The 19,519-nt window shown below is 41.7% G+C and overlaps 2 protein-coding genes across 23 annotated transcripts in view; one reads left to right on the top strand and one right to left on the bottom strand.

Annotated features, from left to right (window-relative positions):
* Nucleotides 1-7,013, bottom strand: part of FBXL13 (F-box and leucine rich repeat protein 13) — a 215,269-nt gene extending 208,256 nt beyond the window's left edge. For 14 of the 21 annotated variants that reach the window (XR_014067183.1, XR_014067182.1, XM_081535702.1 and 11 more), the window contains exon 1: nucleotides 6,838-7,013. Coding sequence is in view for 17 of the 21 variants with exons in the window: in XM_081535693.1 (XP_081391819.1) it covers nucleotides 6,838-6,912 (75 nt within the window). In the remaining 4 variants the exon portion in view is untranslated. The remainder of the gene's footprint in view (nucleotides 1-6,837) is intronic. The other 7 variants (XR_014067184.1, XM_081535697.1, XM_081535696.1 and 4 more) reach the window with 1 other exon arrangement.
* Nucleotides 7,014-7,316: 303 nt separating this feature from the next.
* The window catches only part of ARMC10 (armadillo repeat containing 10), a 68,963-nt gene continuing 56,760 nt past the window's right edge, over nucleotides 7,317-19,519 (top strand). For both annotated transcript variants that reach the window (XM_081535820.1, XM_081535821.1), the window contains exon 1: nucleotides 7,317-7,558. In XM_081535820.1, coding sequence (XP_081391946.1) covers nucleotides 7,420-7,558 — 139 coding nt within the window. In that variant the 5' untranslated portion in view covers nucleotides 7,317-7,419. The remainder of the gene's footprint in view (nucleotides 7,559-19,519) is intronic.

The raw sequence follows: 19,519 nt of genomic DNA on the forward strand, positions 1-19,519 counted from the left end.
CTCATATCCCCAGAAGTCTCGCCTGGAGTCTTTCTCAGCTAAGGGTTTAAAGGCTTTTGTGGTTTAAGACAAGCCATGGCAACATTTAGTCCATGACTTATTCTCTGTTTTAGTCCATTTGGAATCTTATAACAGAACACCATAGACTGGATGACTAATAAGCAACAGAAACATATTCCTCACAGTTCTAGAGACTGGGAAATCCAGGATCAAAGTGCAGGAAGATTCTGTGTCTGGTGAGCAGCACTTCATAGATGGCCATCTTCTGACCGTGCCCTCATGTGATGGAAGGATCAGTGGAACTCTCTGGAGTCTTCATTACAAGGACTCATACTCCATCCATGAGGGCTCCACCCTCATGATCTAATCACCTCCCAAAGGCCACACCTCCTAATACCATCACATTGGAGATTGGGTTTTAACATATGAATTTTGGGGAGAAACATTCAGTCTACAGAATGTTGTTATCACTTTGTTCATTTCCACAGTAAATACTAATCATTATGATTCCTGAAGATTTGAAAATAGGTATCTATTTGCTCTGGTGCATGTGAGAACAACTGTCTCATCTGTGACACATTGCAAGTGACCAGCCTGACTAGACAGCCACTTCACCCTCCATGTGCTACTCAGACTCTTGCTAAAGTTACAGAAACTAGGTGCCCGTGAAAACAACAACCTTCTCAGAGACACAATGATCATTTCTGGGTCAAAGCTAATTTTCTCTGGCTTATTAAATATGTTAATATATTCTCAACGTGCACTGTCTAATGGGGCAGCTATTAATTTCATGCTGCTATTGAGTCAGACACAACTGAGCGACTGAACGATTGAACACTTCAGATGTGGCTTGTCCAAACTGACATGTGCTCCAAGTGTAAAGTACACACTCAGTTTTGAAGACAATATGATTTTATATTGAGTCAATATGAGTCCATATTAAAATGATTACGTTCTGGATAGATTGGTTTGTAGAGAATCTAATGTCACCTATTTCTTTTTACTTCTTTAATGTGTCTGTAGGACACTGAAATGGATAAATGCACAGAGTACTAAGGAGAAACTTTGAGCTAGAGACAGCTTCAGAGTCATAGCTGCAAGTAGTTGAAGCTGTTGAGGTGTTTTTCTACCAGCACAGGATAGATGCCTAGCAAATGTTTGCTGATGAAAAATGGTCTAATGTACCCTTCTTAGCTGACCACTCTTGCCATCTCGTCCAAGAAAAAAAAGGATCCTAATCTGTTGTTTAAAAAAAAGAAAGGAACCTGACTAACTTGAATTGAACATAAAATCCAGCAGTCTTTAAGCTTGTGTGCAAATCTCTAGAAGCCCACAAAGGCTTTCCAAGGGGTATGTGAGAGTGAATCATATAAAGGACTCCCCAATCTCCAGATCCTCGCCTTATCCATATATTCTTTCCTGAACTTAATTTGCCTCAGGACACATTTTGTGGTTTTCTTTTCCCAGTCTTCCCTTTCACAATCGCTTTCTCCTACTCTAGAAAGTGAGGGCCTGTCTCATTCATCTGGAATCTTACTACAAAGAAAACCGAGTCAGAGAGATTTAGAAACTTGCTCAGACTTACACAATTAGTAATTGGCAACACCAAGAGTCAAACCTAGGCAATCTCAAAATAAAATATTAATATAATTCCTTTGCGTTGCTTCAGATGCTTTAGGTTTCAGTTATAAATGTCAACTAAACATGGAGTTTATTGGGTCCTACACTAGAAATTCTAAAGGGATCCTGCTGCAGGGTGAATTTAATCCAGTGACTTACTGATGGCACAAGAGACCTGATTTCTTTCCATTTTCCAACTCTACCTTCTTTCACCCTCAAACCATCTTCCCATGTGGACTCAAGAGAATTGGCAATGGCTCCCAGGGCTGCATGCTTCCCCACAAACATCCAGAGATGCTATATCTGTGTCCCAGCATTCCAACCAGCAACCTGATCTAAACTGGTTTAGATCACATCTTGCCCTCCCCCATGATCCTTGCTACCACCCGCCATAGTCACAAACATTATGACCAGGGGAACCTGAATGTGCTAGTTGCCATAAGTCAATCAGGGTCCAACCCCAGAGATAAGGATAATCAGCTTCCCTGAAGCACCCAGGCTATGTGGGGAAGAGGTAGTTATGGAATAAGAATGTAAGAAATATTAGGAAGAGGGAAGTAGATGTTGTGTAGGCAACTTGTTAATGTCCAGTATACATCTGCACCTGAGGAACATAGAAAAGAAAGGAGAAGGGATATTTACAGAAGGGTTGAACCCACTTGCTGGATGATAGTAAACTACATCTTTGTTCAGATAATACTTGGAGATTCAACTTGATCCCAGATTCTTCTTGTATGAACAAGTTGGGTGTATCTGATTATATTTCCCAAAATGGCCATTACAATATCTCCCATCCCATGAACTCTTTTTGGATTGTGACTTTGATACACTTCCCATTAAGAAGTGGGGTCTATGTTCCCTCCTCTTGAATCAAGGTGAAAATAATGTTATGTTGACTTCCAAGCCTAGGTCATAAATGATGATATAACTTCTACTTAGTTCTCTCTGGGGACACTTGCTCTTAGAATTGAGCCCCCATACTGTGAGGAAGTGCAAGAAGCCCATGGAGAGGCACATGGAGGAACCAAGCCTCCTGGTTCACAGACCTAACCTAACTTCCAGTCAACCTCTGGCACCAACTTGCCAGGCATGTGAATGAACCATCTTAAAAGTGGATCTTTAACACCTTGCTGATCCACCCTAGATGGTATCACATAGAGCAGGGACAAGCTTTCCCTAGAAATCCTTGCAAGAATTTCAGATTTTTAAGCACACTAAATGCTTCATGTTCTTTTAGGCCATGAAGTTTTGTGGTTGTGTTACATAGCAATGAATAACTGATATAGAAAACAAACAATAAATGACTGTACAGCCAGATCAAGCTTGTCATTCCATCCATCCCTAGCTACATATATTAAGATAGAAAACACGCAGCCATGACTATCTTTTAACATTTTATTATGGAAAATTTCAAACATATATAAAGTAAACAATGAACCCCTATGTGCCCATCACCCAGTTTCAACAGTTGTCACCATTCTGTGATTTGTGTGATTCTTTGGGTTAAATCAACATAACATTATTTTCATCTAGATTATATGTTTCCCCATTTTCCACCTGTTCTCTATTATAATATTTTAGGTAAAATCTACATGAATTCAAATGCACAAATCCTAGTTGTATAATTCTGACAATGGATACACTTAAATCTCAGTCATTTTCCAACTCCCCAGAAAGCTCCCTTGTGTAGCCTTCCAGTTAAGCCTTCTGTATCAGTCAGGATCCAGTTAGGATGACAGAAATCACACCAGTAATTTGAATAAAGAACATTTATTCTATTTTAATAACTATTTTCTAATAAATAAGTTAATTCAAAGTTGTTCATGTTAACAATGATTTTAAATTAATAATAATTAACATGTTAAAGAAAACAGGAAATGATAGACAAAAAGGATGAAAAGATGCAGGATTTTAATTGGAATGTATAAAAAATCAAATGGACATTCTAGAACTGAAAAATACACTATCTGAAAGTAAGAACTCATTTGATGTACTTAACAGTAGACTAGACTCAGCATAAAACAGAATCTGTAAACTTGAAGACAATCAATGAAAACTATCCAAACTTAAGCACAGAGGGAAAAGAGAATGGGGAAAAAACAGAAAAGAACAAAAGAGGGATAGAACCAAGTTAAAAAAAAAAGAAAAAGCTAACATCTTTATGACAGGAGTCCCAGAAGAAGAGAGAATTAGAAGCAAAATTTGAAAATGATCAAAAATTCTCTAAAACAGACGAAAAATATGAATCAACTGATTAAGTAAGCCCAGTGAATCAAGCAGGATTAAAAGAAAAAAAAATCAGCCTCTATTCAAAAGTTGGCAGGGAAATGATATCCTAAGGAGACAGCCAGGTTTTATTCAGAACAGGTAGGTGGAGTTCAGAAGAGGTTAAATATACATGGGAATCTGTGATGAAAGATGATGTATTTCAAAACTTGCAGAAGATGGGTTTTAGAAGAGTGCTAGGCATGGAAAACTGGATCAGGTGAATAGATGCAAAGAAAGCAGGTAACCAGGTTAAGGTAGGTATATGATGCTTTCTTGCACCTGCTGGTAACGTGGTAGCAGAGGTAAGTGAAGGACTCCTCAGAATAATATTGTCTTAGGCAGTGGGGAGCACTTCTAAGGGCTTCCTTTCTCTGGGGGCAAAGCAGGGTGGTAGGCTGGTGTGGAAGAGGTGTTCTCATCCAGAGGAGGAACCAGGGGTGCCTCCAGCAGCTGGGCAGTTTTATGGCAAGTGGAGAGGAAGGTGAGGAGAGGTTACAACTTCCCTGATCCTCAACTCAAGTCCACTTGTGCTACCTGTTCCATGGCCAACTTGGACATAGCTATGACTCAGAATGGCTTCCTACTGAATCACAAATACAGTCAGCCCTGTACCTGCAGGTTCTTCATTCATGGAGTTAACCAAATGTGGGTCCAAAATGACTGGGGAAAAATTCCATTGTTTCAAAAAGCAAAACTTCAATTTTCTATGTGCAGGCAGTTATTTACATGGCATTTATACTGGATTAGGTACTATAAGTGATCTAGAGATGATTTATTTAGAGGTGATTTATACAGTAAGATGGATGTATGTTGTATGTAAATACTGTGCACAGACTTTAGTATCCATGGGGGTCCTGGAACCAAAGCTGAGAATACTGAGGGATGACTGTATTATGTCCTTTGAAGAGGCTCCGTCTTCCTCCCCAGCTCTGGGTGTGAGCATCGTTTCACCCCATCCAGGCCTACTTGCATTGATGATAGTACAAAAATGGTTTCAAAAAGGAAAAATAGATGACCCACAGATTTTTCAGATTCTCCCCATGGACACTAAAATTCATTTTCTTTATAAAAGTTTGAAATTGTGCACTATGTAGTCACGTGTTAATATATCTAACCAAGAAAAAGGTTTAATAGAAAAAAAGATGATTCTGAGAGATAATTGTGCAAACATTCTACTTTCTGGGCCCCACCTCCTCCGTTTCCAGCCCCCTCACTCAAATACTCTCTCTACCCTTTTTTATTCACCTTTTACAAACTTCCACTTTCTACCCACATATCAGTATTATGTCTTGTTCTCATATCCCACCCAGTCCTTAGAGTTCTAGGCCCATCACTTTAGGCACTCTCAAAAGCTTAGCTCCCTCCCCACTGCCCTTCCATTATATATGTGTTGCAAACTCCTATCCTGGATGAAATCAACTCTTATTTGAGTACTTAGGTCTGATTTACTGAGTGCTGCTTGAGAAAATCATGCAACTGGGAAGATACGTAGCAAGCTTTCTACACATTTTCAAGTATAATTGTATAGAGGTAAAACATGAATGAAACTCAATCATAAAAAAAATTAAAACCATACAGATGTATATGGAGTAAAAGATTAGAGTTCTCCCCTAAAACTATCCCCCAAAACATTTGCTGTTAATAGTTTGCCATATATTCTATGCATGTATTATTGTCATATATATATATACACACATATAAAAACACTTACATACATATACACATACGCATACAAATATGAAGTCAGATAGGTAGCTAGATTTTAGTAGACACTTTGTTAGGCAATTTGCATTTTTGTCTTAAGGCACAGGTACATATTGTTCTACATAATATCCCATTCCCTTGTTTACACTTATTTACTATGTTCACTATGTGACACTGTTACAATGAATATACTTGTACATCCTTCTGGTTACATGTGCAAGTATGTCTCTAAAGTGGATCCTCAGAAATGGAAATGCTTGGTTAAAGGGTATTCATATTTAACATTTTAATAAATATTTGAAAATTACCATCCCAAAAGGAGGGGGCTGTACTTAATTGCCCTCCCACTTGCTTAGGAGTTACTCCCCTAGCTGGGCTCTCAACACTGCCTCACCCTCCTTCTCTTTCCTTCCCTGAACTTCTAACTCTCCCTCCTTGTCTGAATAACTTAACTACTCAAAACCCCTTTTACAACCGCCATCCCCTCCCAAACATCCTCATTCTTGACAAACACTTCACCTCATATTTGTAGAGAAAATGGAAGTCACCAGAAGATAATTTTATTGGCTTCCTAACTGCTGCTGCTGCTAAGTCGCTTCAGTCGTGTCCGACTCTGTGCGACCCCATAGACGGCAGCCCACCAGGCTCCCCCGTCCCTGGAATTCTCCAGGCAAGAATACTGGAGTCGGGTGCCATTGCCTCCTCCGCAAAGGCTGACCACCTTCTATCTAAAGATCTCAGTTTCCAGTCCTCAGCTAGCCTCAATCTATTTTCTGCCTTCATCACTCCATTGAAAACCCACACTTACCTTGGGCCAAATCCACTACAACTTTTCAAGTCTTTATCTTAGGTGACACTATTGCCTACTTTCTTCATAAAGCCATACTCCCCTGCTTTTCCTCCTCTATCTCCAAGGCATTTCATTCTCACTCCTCTAGTCCTTAGTTCCTCTTGTCCAGACCTTAAAAGTTGGAGTTTGGGGTTTCTGTCCTGAGGCCCTTCCCCCTTTCTCCCTGGGAGATGTCACTCATTCCTCCCCTTTCAGCCACCATCACCCCTCTGTCTTCAACTCTCTGATCTGTATGTTCAGCCCAGACCGCCGTCCAGTCCAAAGCTGATTCCATCTCTTCCCTTTTCGCTCCTCTTAACCTCCACTTCCTCTCTTCGCCAAACTCCAGTCCCTCCTCTGGGAATTCTCTGCCCATTCCTCCCTCTTCTAACTCCGCCGCCACGTGGCTCCAGTACCTCGCAGACCTGAGGAATGTAGTTCTCCCTGAAGTATTTCCTCAGCCTGGGGCTGGCCCGACGCAGCGAGGCCATGACCTGAGGCCCTACTGAAATCCTGCGCTGCTCGCTGGCCCTCCCCACGCCCGGAGCAGCAAGAGCCACTCCCGAGCTAGGGGCCAGCGCGTCCCGGCGTTGCCACGGCAACCGCGCGGCGTGGAAGGAGGGGCCAGGCATTGCGTAGCCTCGCGCCCTCAGTGCCCTGCCCGGAAGAGAGGCGGGCCTCCGGCCGGGGCGGCGACCCGCCTCCGGGCGTCCGGGGCGGCCCCCGGCGTGTGCTCTTGGGACATGCAGTGCTTGCAGCGCTTCACCCAGTCTAGGTCGTCTCCAGCCGTGCCCCGCCCATTCTTCAGGAAGCAGCCAGGAAGCGTACAGGCTGAGTGGACTCTTTCACTTTTCAGCGGGGCGGTTTCTGAGAGGCGGAGCTCAGTCCCCCATTTCCTTTCCCCCGCGGCGTAATCCCGGGCGGCGGCGGCGCCTGCACCCGCTGGCTTCGGACACTCCCGCGCCGGGCCCAGCGCTGTGCGCGGCCCCAGAGGTAGCATGGGCGGCGCCCGGGACGTGGGCTGGGTGGCGGTGGGCCTGGTCCTCGCGGCCGGCGCCTGCTACTGCTTCTACAAGCTGACGCGGGGCCGGAGACAAGGCGGCCGCCAGCTTCGGCTACGCCCCTCGCCGTCCGCAGGTGAGGCCACGGTGTCCCCGGCATGTGGCGGGGACTGGGACTGGGGCTTTCCCTGGATGAGAGGTTGAAAAAGCTCCCCGTCATTGTGTATGATCCTTTAATGCGTTTGCTTGGAAGCTCTTGGCTTCCCTGCTGCTGCTGTTGCTAAGTCGCTTCAGTCGTGTCCGACTCTGCGACCCCACAGACGGCAGCCCACCAGGCTCCTCTGTCCCTGGGATTCTCCAGGCAGGAATACTGGAGTGGGTTGCCATTTCCTTCTCCAATGCATGCATGCACGCTAAGTCGCTTCAGTCGTGTCCGACACTGTGCGACCCAATGGACAGCAGCCCGCAAGGCTCCTCTGTCCACGGAATTCTCCAGGCAAGAGTACTGGAGTGTGTTGCCATTTCCTTCTCTATAGCTTCCCTGTGCTGGGATTAAAGAAGAAGCCCAGCCGGGGAGGGAGGCTGGTGAGAAGGGCGCAGTCGGGAAGCACAGGTGCAAAAGGCGGATCTTCCTCTTAATTGGATGAGTGTAGGGTTCGGTTCCCTACCTCCATTTCTTTTTTTCAAAATATCAGGATGGGAAATTGCTGTAACTTTCTTGCCCAAGTCTGGTGGCGCAGAGGAGGATTAAGTTTCCCAGAAGTGTGTTGATTGCTTTTCGCGTTAAATCTTGCTCCTGACCTTTCTGTTACCAGAGGGTTTCTCCTGAGTGTGCGTCGGGTGTTGCCCGGCCTGCAGCGATAGATGAAATTCTGCATGCGGTTAGCCTGGAAGAAGGGACACCTGAGGGGCAGCTCTGAGAGGAGGTACTTTGAAGTCACCATGGTCTATGTATATGCAAAGTTTGCGAGACAGGAGATACAGATATAGCTGTGTATATCAAATTAGAACGCTTGTCTGTATGCAGGACAACCCTCCTGGCGGACAAGTGCATGATCAAGTTTGGGTCCAAAAGTTGATTGGTCCTTTCAAGATTCTAACAATTTGCTGATGTTCTGAGGGGATATTTCAGGTCATGGGAGTTGTTACAGAAATTATTAAAAAATAAAATCTGCCAACTAAGAAATTCCTCTCTACAAATGTGGGAAAGAACTAAATAGCTTTATTATCAAATAAGCATTTAACCAGATTGCTACACGCATCAGGAGCAGTCTGCTAGTGGGATTGCAAAGACTGAATTATCACCCCTTTAAGTATCTATGCAGGTGTAACCTATTTCATATTATGTACATACCCTCATGATAAACAGTAATTTGTCCTTAAGAGGACTTAACTGAACCCTTTGCTACACGTGGTTCATTCTAAATTCACTGGTAGTTGAGATGGTGTTTGTGTTAGCTAATTACTTTTATATAGAGGAAAAAATAAGACTTCTCAGTTTCCTGATAACCATGTAGTCACAACATAGAACTAAGTACCAAGCTCAGACTCAAATGGTTAAGGAGATAGGGACTCCTTCCTTGATTTTTACACTTCAAACAGATGACATCAAAGCCACTGAGAAGGACTTTCTTAGGTTGTAAACCAGCAAGAGGCTTAGCTTTTTAAAAGATGTACATTCATACCAAAGGGACAAAGGATTTACAGTTAGAAGTTTGCTCAAGGAAATCTTTGCAAAAAAGGGAGTAGGAAAAAGGTTCCTTTCCCTTCTGGCACAAGAGGAAAAGAATCCATTTTTTAAAAGATTTGTACTTATTCTTGCTGCCAAAGCTTATTTGTTGTCTTTGTGTCAAAGATATTTCTGTATAAGTATTTAGTCAGGTAACCTGAACCCAGATGCCTACTCTCTTGTACTTACTGAAAAAGACGAAACTGACGAAGTCTTACTACTTCCCCAAATCACCATTACCATGGTCAGACAGCTTAACAAAATAAGTTGTTCACAGTCCCTTCCTGAAGCTATACTTTTTTTTCCTTTGAAGAAGATTTAAGAAATGCCCATTTTGTCAGCATCATCCTTATATTTTTGCATGGTGATCTTTTTTTTTTTAATTGAAATAAACATTGTATTAGTGTTAGATAAATAGCAAAATGATTTGAAATTTGTATGAATTGCAAAATGATCTCCATAAGTTTAGTTGACATCCATCACCACAAATTTTCTTCTAATGAGAGCTTTTAAGATTTATTCTCTTAGCAACTTTCAAGTATACAACACAGTATTATTAATTATAGTCACCAAGCTGTTTATTACTGTAAGTACTTATTGCCCTTATAACTGGAAGTTTGTACCCTTTGACCAAAATCTTCCCATTTCCTTCATCCCTCAGCCCCTGGCAACCACCATGACACTCTCTGTTTCTTTGAGTTAAGAATATTTTTTTTATATTCCACATCAAAGTGAGATCATTCTGTACTTGTCTTTCATTTGTTTGACTTATTTCACTGAACATCATGCCCTCAGGGTCCATCCATGTTGTCACAGTGGCAGAATTTCCATCTTTCTTTTGGCTGAATCACATGCCATTGTATGCATGTGCGAGTGTGTGTGTGAGTGAGTGTGTTACCATGTTTTCTGTATGTATTCATCCATCAGTTGACACATAGGTTGTTTCCCTATCTTGATTATTGTAAATAATGCTGTAGTGAACTTTGGGGTGCAGATATCTTTTCAAGGTAGAGGTTTTATGGAATCATGAAGTGGAATTGCTAGATCATGTGATAGTTCTATTTTTAATTTTTTGAGGAACCTCCATATTTTCCATAGTGGTTGGAAATTTGCTTTCCCACCAACAGTGCGCAAGCATTCTCTTTTCTTTACATCCTCACCAGCATGTGTTTTTCCTTTGAGGAAAGCCATTCTGACAGGTATGAAGTGATAGGTAACTGTGGTTTTGGTTTGCATTTCCCTGAAGATTAATGATGTTGAATCCCTTTAAATGTACTTCTTGGTCGTTTGAATGTCTTTCAGAAATGATCCATTCAGAGCCTCTGCCCATTTTGTAATCAGATTGCTTCCTTTTGTTTTTTCTTACTGAGTTGCATGAGGATTTTAAGTATATTTTAGATGTTAACTATTTATCAGATACATGATTTGCAAATATTTTCTCCAGTTTCATAGATTGCCTTTTCATTTTGTTAATGGCTTCCTTTGCTGTACAGAAGATTTTTTAATGTTAATTCCACTTGTTTATTTTCCTTTTGTTGCTTCTGTTGTTGTTGTTGTTTAGTTGCTAAGTCATGTCTGACTCTTTTGTGACCCCATGGACTATAGGCCACCAGGCTCCTCTGTCCATGAGATATTCCAGACAAGAATGGAGTAGGTTGTTATTTCCTTCAGCGGATCTTCCCAACCCAGTGATCAAAACTGCTTTTCCTGCATCAACAGGCAGATTCTTTACCAGTGAGCCACCAGGGAAGCCCTTTGTTGCTTCTATTTTTGGTCAAATTCAAAAAATCATGTTAAGACCAATGTTAAGAAGCTTACCATCTATTTTTTTTAGGAGTTTTAAGTTTTCAGGTTTTATATTCAAGGCTTTGATCCATTATGAGTTGATTTTGTATATTGTGTAAGATAATGGTCCAGTTTGATTATTATGCACTGTCTGTTTGATTATTTTGTAGCTGTCTAGTTTGCCAGGCACTATTTATTGAAGAGACTGTTCTTTCTGCAGGTATATTCCTGGCTCCTTTATTATAAATTAATTGATCATATACATGAGGGTTTATTTCTGGGCTCTCTGTTCTATTCTGTTGATCTTTGTGTCTCGCTCCCCCGCCCCAGTACCATACTGTTTTGAGTACTATAACTTTGTAGTATATTTTGAGTTCAGGAAGCCTGATGTTTCCAGTTTTTGTCTTAACATTACTTTGACTATTTGCGATCTTTTTTAGTTCCATAAAGATTTGGGATTGTTTTATTTCTGGAAAATTGGCATTGGAATTTTGATAGCTATTGCTTCCTTGGTGGCTCAGATGGTAAAGTATCCTTCTGCAATGCAGGAGACCTGGATTAGATCCCTGGGTCAGGAAGATCCCCTGGAGAAGGAAATGGCAACCCACTCCAGTATTCTTGCTTGGAGAATTCTATGGACAGAGGAGCCTGGTGGGCTACAGTCCATGGGGTTGCAAAGAGTTAGACATGACTGAGCAACTAACACACTTTGGGTAGTATGGACATTTTAGCAATACTAAATCTTCCTACCCCTGAGCACAAGTATCTTTGCATGTATTTTTATCTTCTTCCATTTTTCCATCAGTGTCTTATAGTTTTCAGTATACAAGTGTGTCACCTCCTTGATTAAATTTATCCCTGGATATTTTATTCTTTTTGATGCAATTACAAATGGGATTGTTATCTTAATTTCTTTTTTTTTTTCTACCAGTTTATTGCTACCAACCCATCTCCCTCCACCCTCATGCACGCGTGCTCAGTCATGTGACCGCATGGACTGCAGTCCACCAGGCTCCTCTGTCCATGGACTTTTCCAGGCAAGAATACTGGAGTGGGTTGCCATTTCCTTCTCCATTAATTTCTCTTTTTTATAATTTGTTTTTGTGCAACTGATTTATTTTTCAATTTTTATGTATTTGTTAGTTTATTTTTGGCTGTGCTTGGTCTTCCTTGCACTGTGCAGGCTTTCTCTAGTTGTGGTGAGCAGGGGCTACTCTCTAGTTGCAGTGCACAGGCTTCTTATTGCCATTGCTTCTCTTGTTGCAGAGCACAGGCTCTAGGAGTGTGTGGGCTTCAGTAGTTGCAGTACACAGGCTTAGTTGCTCTGTGGCATGTGGAATCCTCCAGGACCAAGGATCAAACCCATGTCCCCTGCATTGGCAGGCAGACTCTCAATCACTGGACCACCAGGAAAGTCCACAACTGATTTTTTTTTTTTTAATATTGAATTTGTATCTTGCAACTTTGCTGGATCCGTTTATTGGTTCTAACAGTTTTTTAGTGGAGTCTTCAGAGTTTTCTCTGTGTGTCATCTGTAAATAGAGTTTTACTTCTTGCTTTCTGATTTGGATGCCTTTTATTTATTTTTCTTGTTGAGTTGCCCTGGCTAGGACTTCCAGTACTATGCTGAATAAAAGTGATGAGAGTGGGCATACTTGTCTCATTTCTCAGAAAGCTTTCGGTTTTTCACTGCTGAGTATGATGTTAGCTGTGGGCTTTTCATATATGACCTTTATTATGTTGAGGTACATTCCCTCTATGGGGCTTCCTTGGTGGCTCAGTGGCAAAGAATCTGCCTGCCAATGCAGGAGAAGCGGGTTTGATCCCTTAGTAGGGAAGATCCCCTGAAGAAGGAAATGACAACCTACTCCAGTATTCTTGCCTGCAAAATCCCATGGACAGAGGAGCTTTGCAGGCTCCAGTCCATGGGAAGAGTCAGATATGACTTAGTGACTAAACACCACCAACAACATTATCTCTGTACCCACTGTTGAGAGTTTTTATCATGAGTGAATGTTAAATATTGTCAAATGCTTTTTCTCCATCTCAGTTCAGTTCAGTCGCTCAGTCGTGTCCAACTCTTTGTGACCCCATGAATCGCAGCACGCCAGGCCTCCCTGTCCATCACGAACTCCTGGAGTTTACTGGGAGTTTTCTCCATCTACTGAGATAATTATAAGATTTTTATTCTTCATTTTATTACTGTGATGTAACACAGTATTGATTTGCAGATATTGAACCACTCTTGCATATCAGGAATAAATTCCACTTGATCATTGTGTAGATCCTTTAATGTGTTTGCTGATATTTTGTTGAGAATTTCTGCATCTATATTCTGGGTATATTGACCTGTAATTTTCTTTCCTTGTGGTGTCTTTGTCTGAGTTTGGTATCAGGGTAATACTGGCCTTGTAAATAAGTTTGAAAGTGTTCTCTTTTACTTTTTTGGAAGAGTTTGAGAAGGACTTGTATTCATTCTTCCTTAAATTTTTGGTAGAACTCATCAGTGAATCCATCTGATCCTGAACTTCTGTTTTTAAGGCAAGTTTTTGATTACTGATTCAATTTCCTTACTGGTAATTGGTCTGTTCAGATTTTCCATTTCTTCATGATTCAGTTTCGGTGAGTTTTATGTTTCCAGAAATGTATCTATTTCTGCTAGGTTGTCTAGTTTACTGGTGTGTAATAGTTCTTAGTAGTCTCTTATGATCCTTTGCATTCTGTGATATCAGTTATAATGTCTCCTCTTTCTGATTTGGTTTGTGTCCTCTCTTTCTTGGTAAGCCTAGCTAAAGGTTTTTTTATTTTATTTATCTTTTTAAAAAAAGCAGGTCTTTATTTCATTGATCTTTTCTGTTGCGTTTCTTGTCTGTTTCATTCATTTCTGCTGAGAAATTTGTTATTTTCTTCCTTCATCTAACAATGGGCTTTGTTGTTTGTTTCTCTGGTTCCTTGAGGAGTAGTAAAGTTAGGTTGTTTGACATCTTTCTTGTTTCTTATGTAGGCATTTATTGCTATGAAATCCCCTCTGAGAACTGGCTTTGGTACATCCCATGTGTTTTGGTATGTTGTATTTCCATTTTATTGCTTTATTTATTTTAATTTATTTTTAATTGGAGGATAATCAGTTTACAGTGTTGTGTAGTTTTATGCCAGACATCTGTGTGAATCAGCCATGTTGTAGACGATGTTCAGTCGCTCAGTAGTGTCTTGAGTCTTTGGACCCCATGGACTGTAGCACTCCAGGCTTCCCTGTCCTTCACTGTCTCCCAGAGGTTGCTCAAACTGATGTCCATTGAGTCGATGATGCCATCCAACCACCTTATCCTCTGTCACCCACTTCTCATCTGGCCCTCAAATCTTTCCCGGGGTCTTTTCCAATGAGTCGGCTCATTGTGAGTTTGGCTCACATCAGGTGGCCAAAGTATTGGAGCTTCAGCTTCAGTCCTTCCCATGAATATTCAGGTCTGATTTCCTTTAGGATTGACTGGTTTGATCACCTTGGTTTCCAAGGGACTCTCAAGAGTCTTCTCTAGCACCACAGTTCCAAAGCATCAGTTCTTCAGCCGTCACCTTTCTTTGGGCTTCCCTGGTGGCTCAGCTGTTAAAGAATCTGCCTGCAATGGGGTAAACCTGGGTTTGATCCTTGGGTTGGGAAGATCCCCTGGAGAAGAGAAAGGCTACCCACTACAGTATTCTAGCCTGGAGAATTCCATGGACTGTGTAGTCCATGGGGTGCCAAAGAATCAGACACAACTGAGCAACTTTCACTTTCAGCTTTCTTTATGGTCCAAATCTCATTCATATGTGACTACTGAAAAAACAATAGCTTTGACTATACGGAGCTTTGTTGGCAAAGTAACGTCTCTGCTTTTTAATACACTATCCAGATTTATCATAGCTTTTCTTTCAAGGAGCAAGCATCTTTTAATTTCATGACTGCAGTCACCATCTTCAGCAATTTTGGAGAGCCCAAGAAAATAAAATCTGTCACTATTTCCATTTTTTCCCCCTCTATTTGCCATGAAGAGATGGGATTGGATGCCATGTTCTTAGATTTTTGAAAGTTGAGTTTTAAGCCAGCCTTTTCACTCCACTCTTTCACCTTCATCAGGAGGCTCTTTAGTTCTTCTTTGCTCTGCCATTAGAGTGATAGCATCTGCATATCTGATGTTGTTGATATTTCTCCTGGCAATTTTGATCGCAGCTTGTGATTCAACCAGTCCAGCATTTCTCATGATGTACTCTGTATAGAAGTTAAACAAGCAGGGTGACAATATACAGCCTTGACGTACTCCTTTCCCAATTTTGAACCAGTCCATTGTTCCATGTCTGGTTCTAACTGTTGCTTCTTGACCTGCATACAGGTTTCTCAGGAGGCCAGTAAGGTGGTCTGGTTTTCCCATCTCTTTAAGAATTTTCCACAATTTGTGGTGATCCACACAGTCAAAGGCTTTAGTGTAGTCAATGAAGCAGAAGTAGATGTTTTTCTGGCATTCTCTTGTTGTTTCTATGATCCATTGGATTTGACAGTTTGCTCTCTGGTTCTTCTGCCTTTTGTAAATCCAGCTTTTACATCTGGGAGTTCTCAGTTCATGTACTATTGAAGCCTAGCTTGGAGAATTTTGAGTATTACCTTGGTAGCATGTGAAATGAGTGCAGTTGTCTGGTAGTTTGAACATTCTTTAGCATTGCCCTTCTTTGGGCTTGGAATGAAAACTGACCTTTTCCAGTCCTGTGGCCACTGCTGAGTTTTTTAAATTTGCTGACATATTGAATGTTGCACTTTCATAGCATCATCTTTTAGGATTTGAAATAGCTCACTCAGCTGGAATTCCATCACCTCCACTAGCTTTGTTCATAGTAATGCTTCCTAAGACCCACTTGACTTCACACTCCAGGATGTCTGGCTATAAGTTTGTGACCACATTATTGTGGTTATCTGGGTCATTGCTGCTGCTGCTGCTGCTGCTAAGTCGCTTCAGTCGTGTCCGACTCTGTGCGACCCCATAGACGGCAGCCCACCAGGCTCCCCTGTCCCTGGGATTCTCCAGGCAAGAATATTGGAGTGGGTTGCCATTTCCTTCTTCAATGCGTGAAAGTGAAAGTGAAGTCGCTCGGTCATGTCCGACTCTTAGCGACCCCATGGACTGTAGCCTACCAGGCTCCTCCGTCCATGGGATTTTCCAGGCAAGAGTACTGGAGTAGGGTGCCATCGCCTTCTCCAATCTGGGTCATTAAGACCTTTTTTTGTACAGTTCTGTGTATTCTTGCCACTTCTTCTTAGTCTTCTCTTCTGTTAGGTCCTTGTTGTTTCTGTCCTTTATTGTGCCCATCTTTGTGTGAAATGTTCCTTGGTATGTCCAGTTTCCTTGAGGAGATCTCTAGTCTTTCTCATTCTATTGTTTTCCTCTCTTTCTTTGCATTATTCTCTTAAGAAGGCTTTTGTATCTCTCCTTGCTGTTCTCTGGAACTCTGTATTCAGTTGGATGTAGCTTTCCCTTTCTCCTTTGCCTTTCTCTCGTTTTCTCAGCTATTTGTAAGGTTTTCTCAGACAACCACTTTGCCTTCTTGCATTTCTTTTTCTTGGGAATGGTTTGGTCACCACCTCCTGTACAGTGTTACTAACCTCCGTCCATAGTTCTTCAGGCACTCTGTCTACCAGATCTAATCCCTTGCATCTATTCATCACCTCCACTGTATAATCATGAGGAATATGATATAGATCATACTTGAGTGGTCTAATGGTTTTCCCTACTTTCTTCAACATAAGCTTGAATTTTACAATAAGGAGCTAATTATCTGAGCTTCTCCATATTTGGCTGCAAAGAATATAATCAGTCTGATTTCGGTATTGACCACCTGGTTATGTCCACGTGTAGAGTCATCTCTTGTGTTGTTGGAAGAGGGTGTTTGCTATGGCCAGTGTGTTCTCTTGGCAAAGCTCTGTTAGCCTTTGCCCTGCTTCATGTTGTACTCCCGAGGTCAAACTTGCCTGTTACCCCAGGTATCTTTTGACTTCCTACTTTTGCATTCTAATCCCCTATGATGAAAGGACATCTTTTTTTGGTGTTAGTTCTGGAAAGTCTTGCAGGTCTTCATAGAACCTTTTGACATCAATTTCTTCAGCATTAGCGATTGGGGCATAGACTTGGGTACCGTGCTGTTGAATGGTTTGCCTTTGAAACAAATAGGGATCATTCTGTCTTTTTTGAGATTGTACCCAAGTACTGCATTTTGAACTCTTTTGTTGACTATGAGGGCTACTCCATTTCTTCTAAGGGGTTCTTGCCCACAGTAGTAGATATAATGGTCATCTGAATTAAATTTGCCCATCCCTGTGCATTTTAGTTCATTGATTCCTAACATGTTGATGTTTGCTCTTGCCACCTTCTGCTTGACAACATCCAATTTACCTTGATTTATAGACCTAACATTCCAGGTTCTTATGCAATATTGTTCTTTACAGCTTGGACTTTACTTTCACCGCCAGACAGATCCACAACTGAGTGTTGTTTCTGCTTTGGCCCAGCCTCTTCATTCTTTCTGGAGCTGTTTCTGCTTTCTTTCCCAGTAGCATATTGGACACCTACAGACCTTGGGGGCTCATCTTCCACTGTTGTATTTTTTTGACTTTTCATACTGTTCATGGGATTCTTGAGGCAAGAATACTGAAGTGGTTTGCCATTCCCTCCTCCAGTGAACCACATTTTGTGAGAACTCGCCACTATGACCCGTCTGTCTTGGGTGGCCCTGCATGGCATGGCTCATAGCTTCATTGAGTTACACAAGCCTATGATCAGTGTAATCATTTTGGTTAGCTTTCTGTGATTGTGGTTTTCATTCTGAAGACTGTTCGATTACAGTTCTTGCTTCTTCTGTCTGCCCCCTGATGGATAAGGATGAGAGGCTTGTGCAAGCTTCCTGAGGGAGGGACCAGCCGTGGGGAGAACTGGCTCTTGCTCTCTTGGGTAGAGCCACGCTCAGTAAATCTGTATTTCAGTTTTCTGCTGATGGATGTGGCTGTGCTTCCTCCCAGTTAGTTGTTTGTCCTGAGGTGACCCAGTCCTGGAGTCTACCGTGTCTACAGTAGGGCTAACTAGCAACCTTCAAAAAGGACTTACACCAACATGCACCTCCCTGGACTGCTGCTGCCAGTGCCCCTATCCCTCAGGGAGTCTTCTTCCCACCCAGGCCACTTCTGAGCCACGCCTCTGCAGGAGACCCTCAGACACTCACAGGCAGGTCTGACACAGTCTCTTGTGAGGTCAACGCTTCTTTCTGATGTGCACAAGATTTTGTTTGTGCCCTCCAAGAGTCTCTGTTTCCCCCAGTCCTGTGGAAGTTCTATAATCAAATGCTGCTATCCTTCAAAGTCAGTTTCCCTGGGGATTCCCTTTGCTGGATCCCAGTTAGCAAGTCTGATGTGAGGCCTAGAACCTTCACAGCAGTGTGAGAACTTCTTTGGTATTATTCTCCAGTTTGTGGGTCACCTACCTGCAGGTATGGGATTTGATTTTGACGTGATTACATCCCTCCTACCATCCCGTTGCAGCTTCACCTTCATCCTTGGACATGGGGTATCGTTTTTTTTTTTTTTGGTGCGTTCCAGTATCCTGTCAGTGGTTGTTCAACAGCTAGTTGCTATTTTGGTGTTCTCACAGGAGAAGATGGGCACGTGTCCTTTTACTCCAGCATCTTTCATCTGGTGATAATGACCATATCGTTGTGGTCATAAACAAAATTCTTAGTACTGTTTCAGTCTTCTTAAATTTATTAAGACTTTCTTTGTTGCCAACATGTGAACTATCCTGGAGAATGTTCCACATGTGATTGAGAAGAGTTTGTATTCTGCTGCTTTTGAATGGAATGTTCTATAAATATTAAGTTCATTTGGTATAATGTGTCCAATGTTTCCTCATTGATTTTCTGTCTTGATGACCTATCCATTGACAAAAGTAGGGTTTTGATTCTGCTACTATTATTGTATTGCCACCTATTTCTCACTTCAGGTTTGTTAATTTATGTGCTCCTATGTTGGGTGTATGAACATTTACGTATGTTATATGCTCTCGTTGGTTCAAATCCTTTATCATTATATGATGACCTTCTTTATGTCTTATTATAGTATTTGTCTTAAAATCTGTTTTGTCTGATAAGTATGTCTGCCCCTGCTGTTTTATTATTTCTATTTGCATGGAATATCTTTTTTCATACCTTCACTTCAGTCTTGTGTTTGAATCTTTAAAACTGAAGTAAATCTCTTGTACACAATATATAGTTTCTGTAATATTGTGATTTATAATAAGAAATGTGTATTTGGTCTTTGGGCTTCCCAGGTGGCTCTGTGGTAAAGAATCTGCCTGCCAAGCAGAAGATGCAGGTTCAATCTCTCGATCAGTAAGATTCTCTGGAGAAGGAAGTGGCAACCTACTCCAGTATTCTTGCCTGAGAAATCCCATGGAGAGAGCTGGTGGACTGCAGTCCATGGGATTGCAAAGGAGTCAGACACAACTTAGCGACTAAATGACAACAACAAATATTTGGTCTTTATATCCGTCTCTGGCACAGAGTTCCTAAAAC

This window comes from Giraffa tippelskirchi, chromosome 10 (assembly GCF_054371585.1).
Source record: "Giraffa tippelskirchi isolate mGirTip1 chromosome 10, T2T-mGirTip1v1.2.pri, whole genome shotgun sequence".
NCBI lineage: Eukaryota > Metazoa > Chordata > Mammalia > Artiodactyla > Giraffidae > Giraffa > Giraffa tippelskirchi.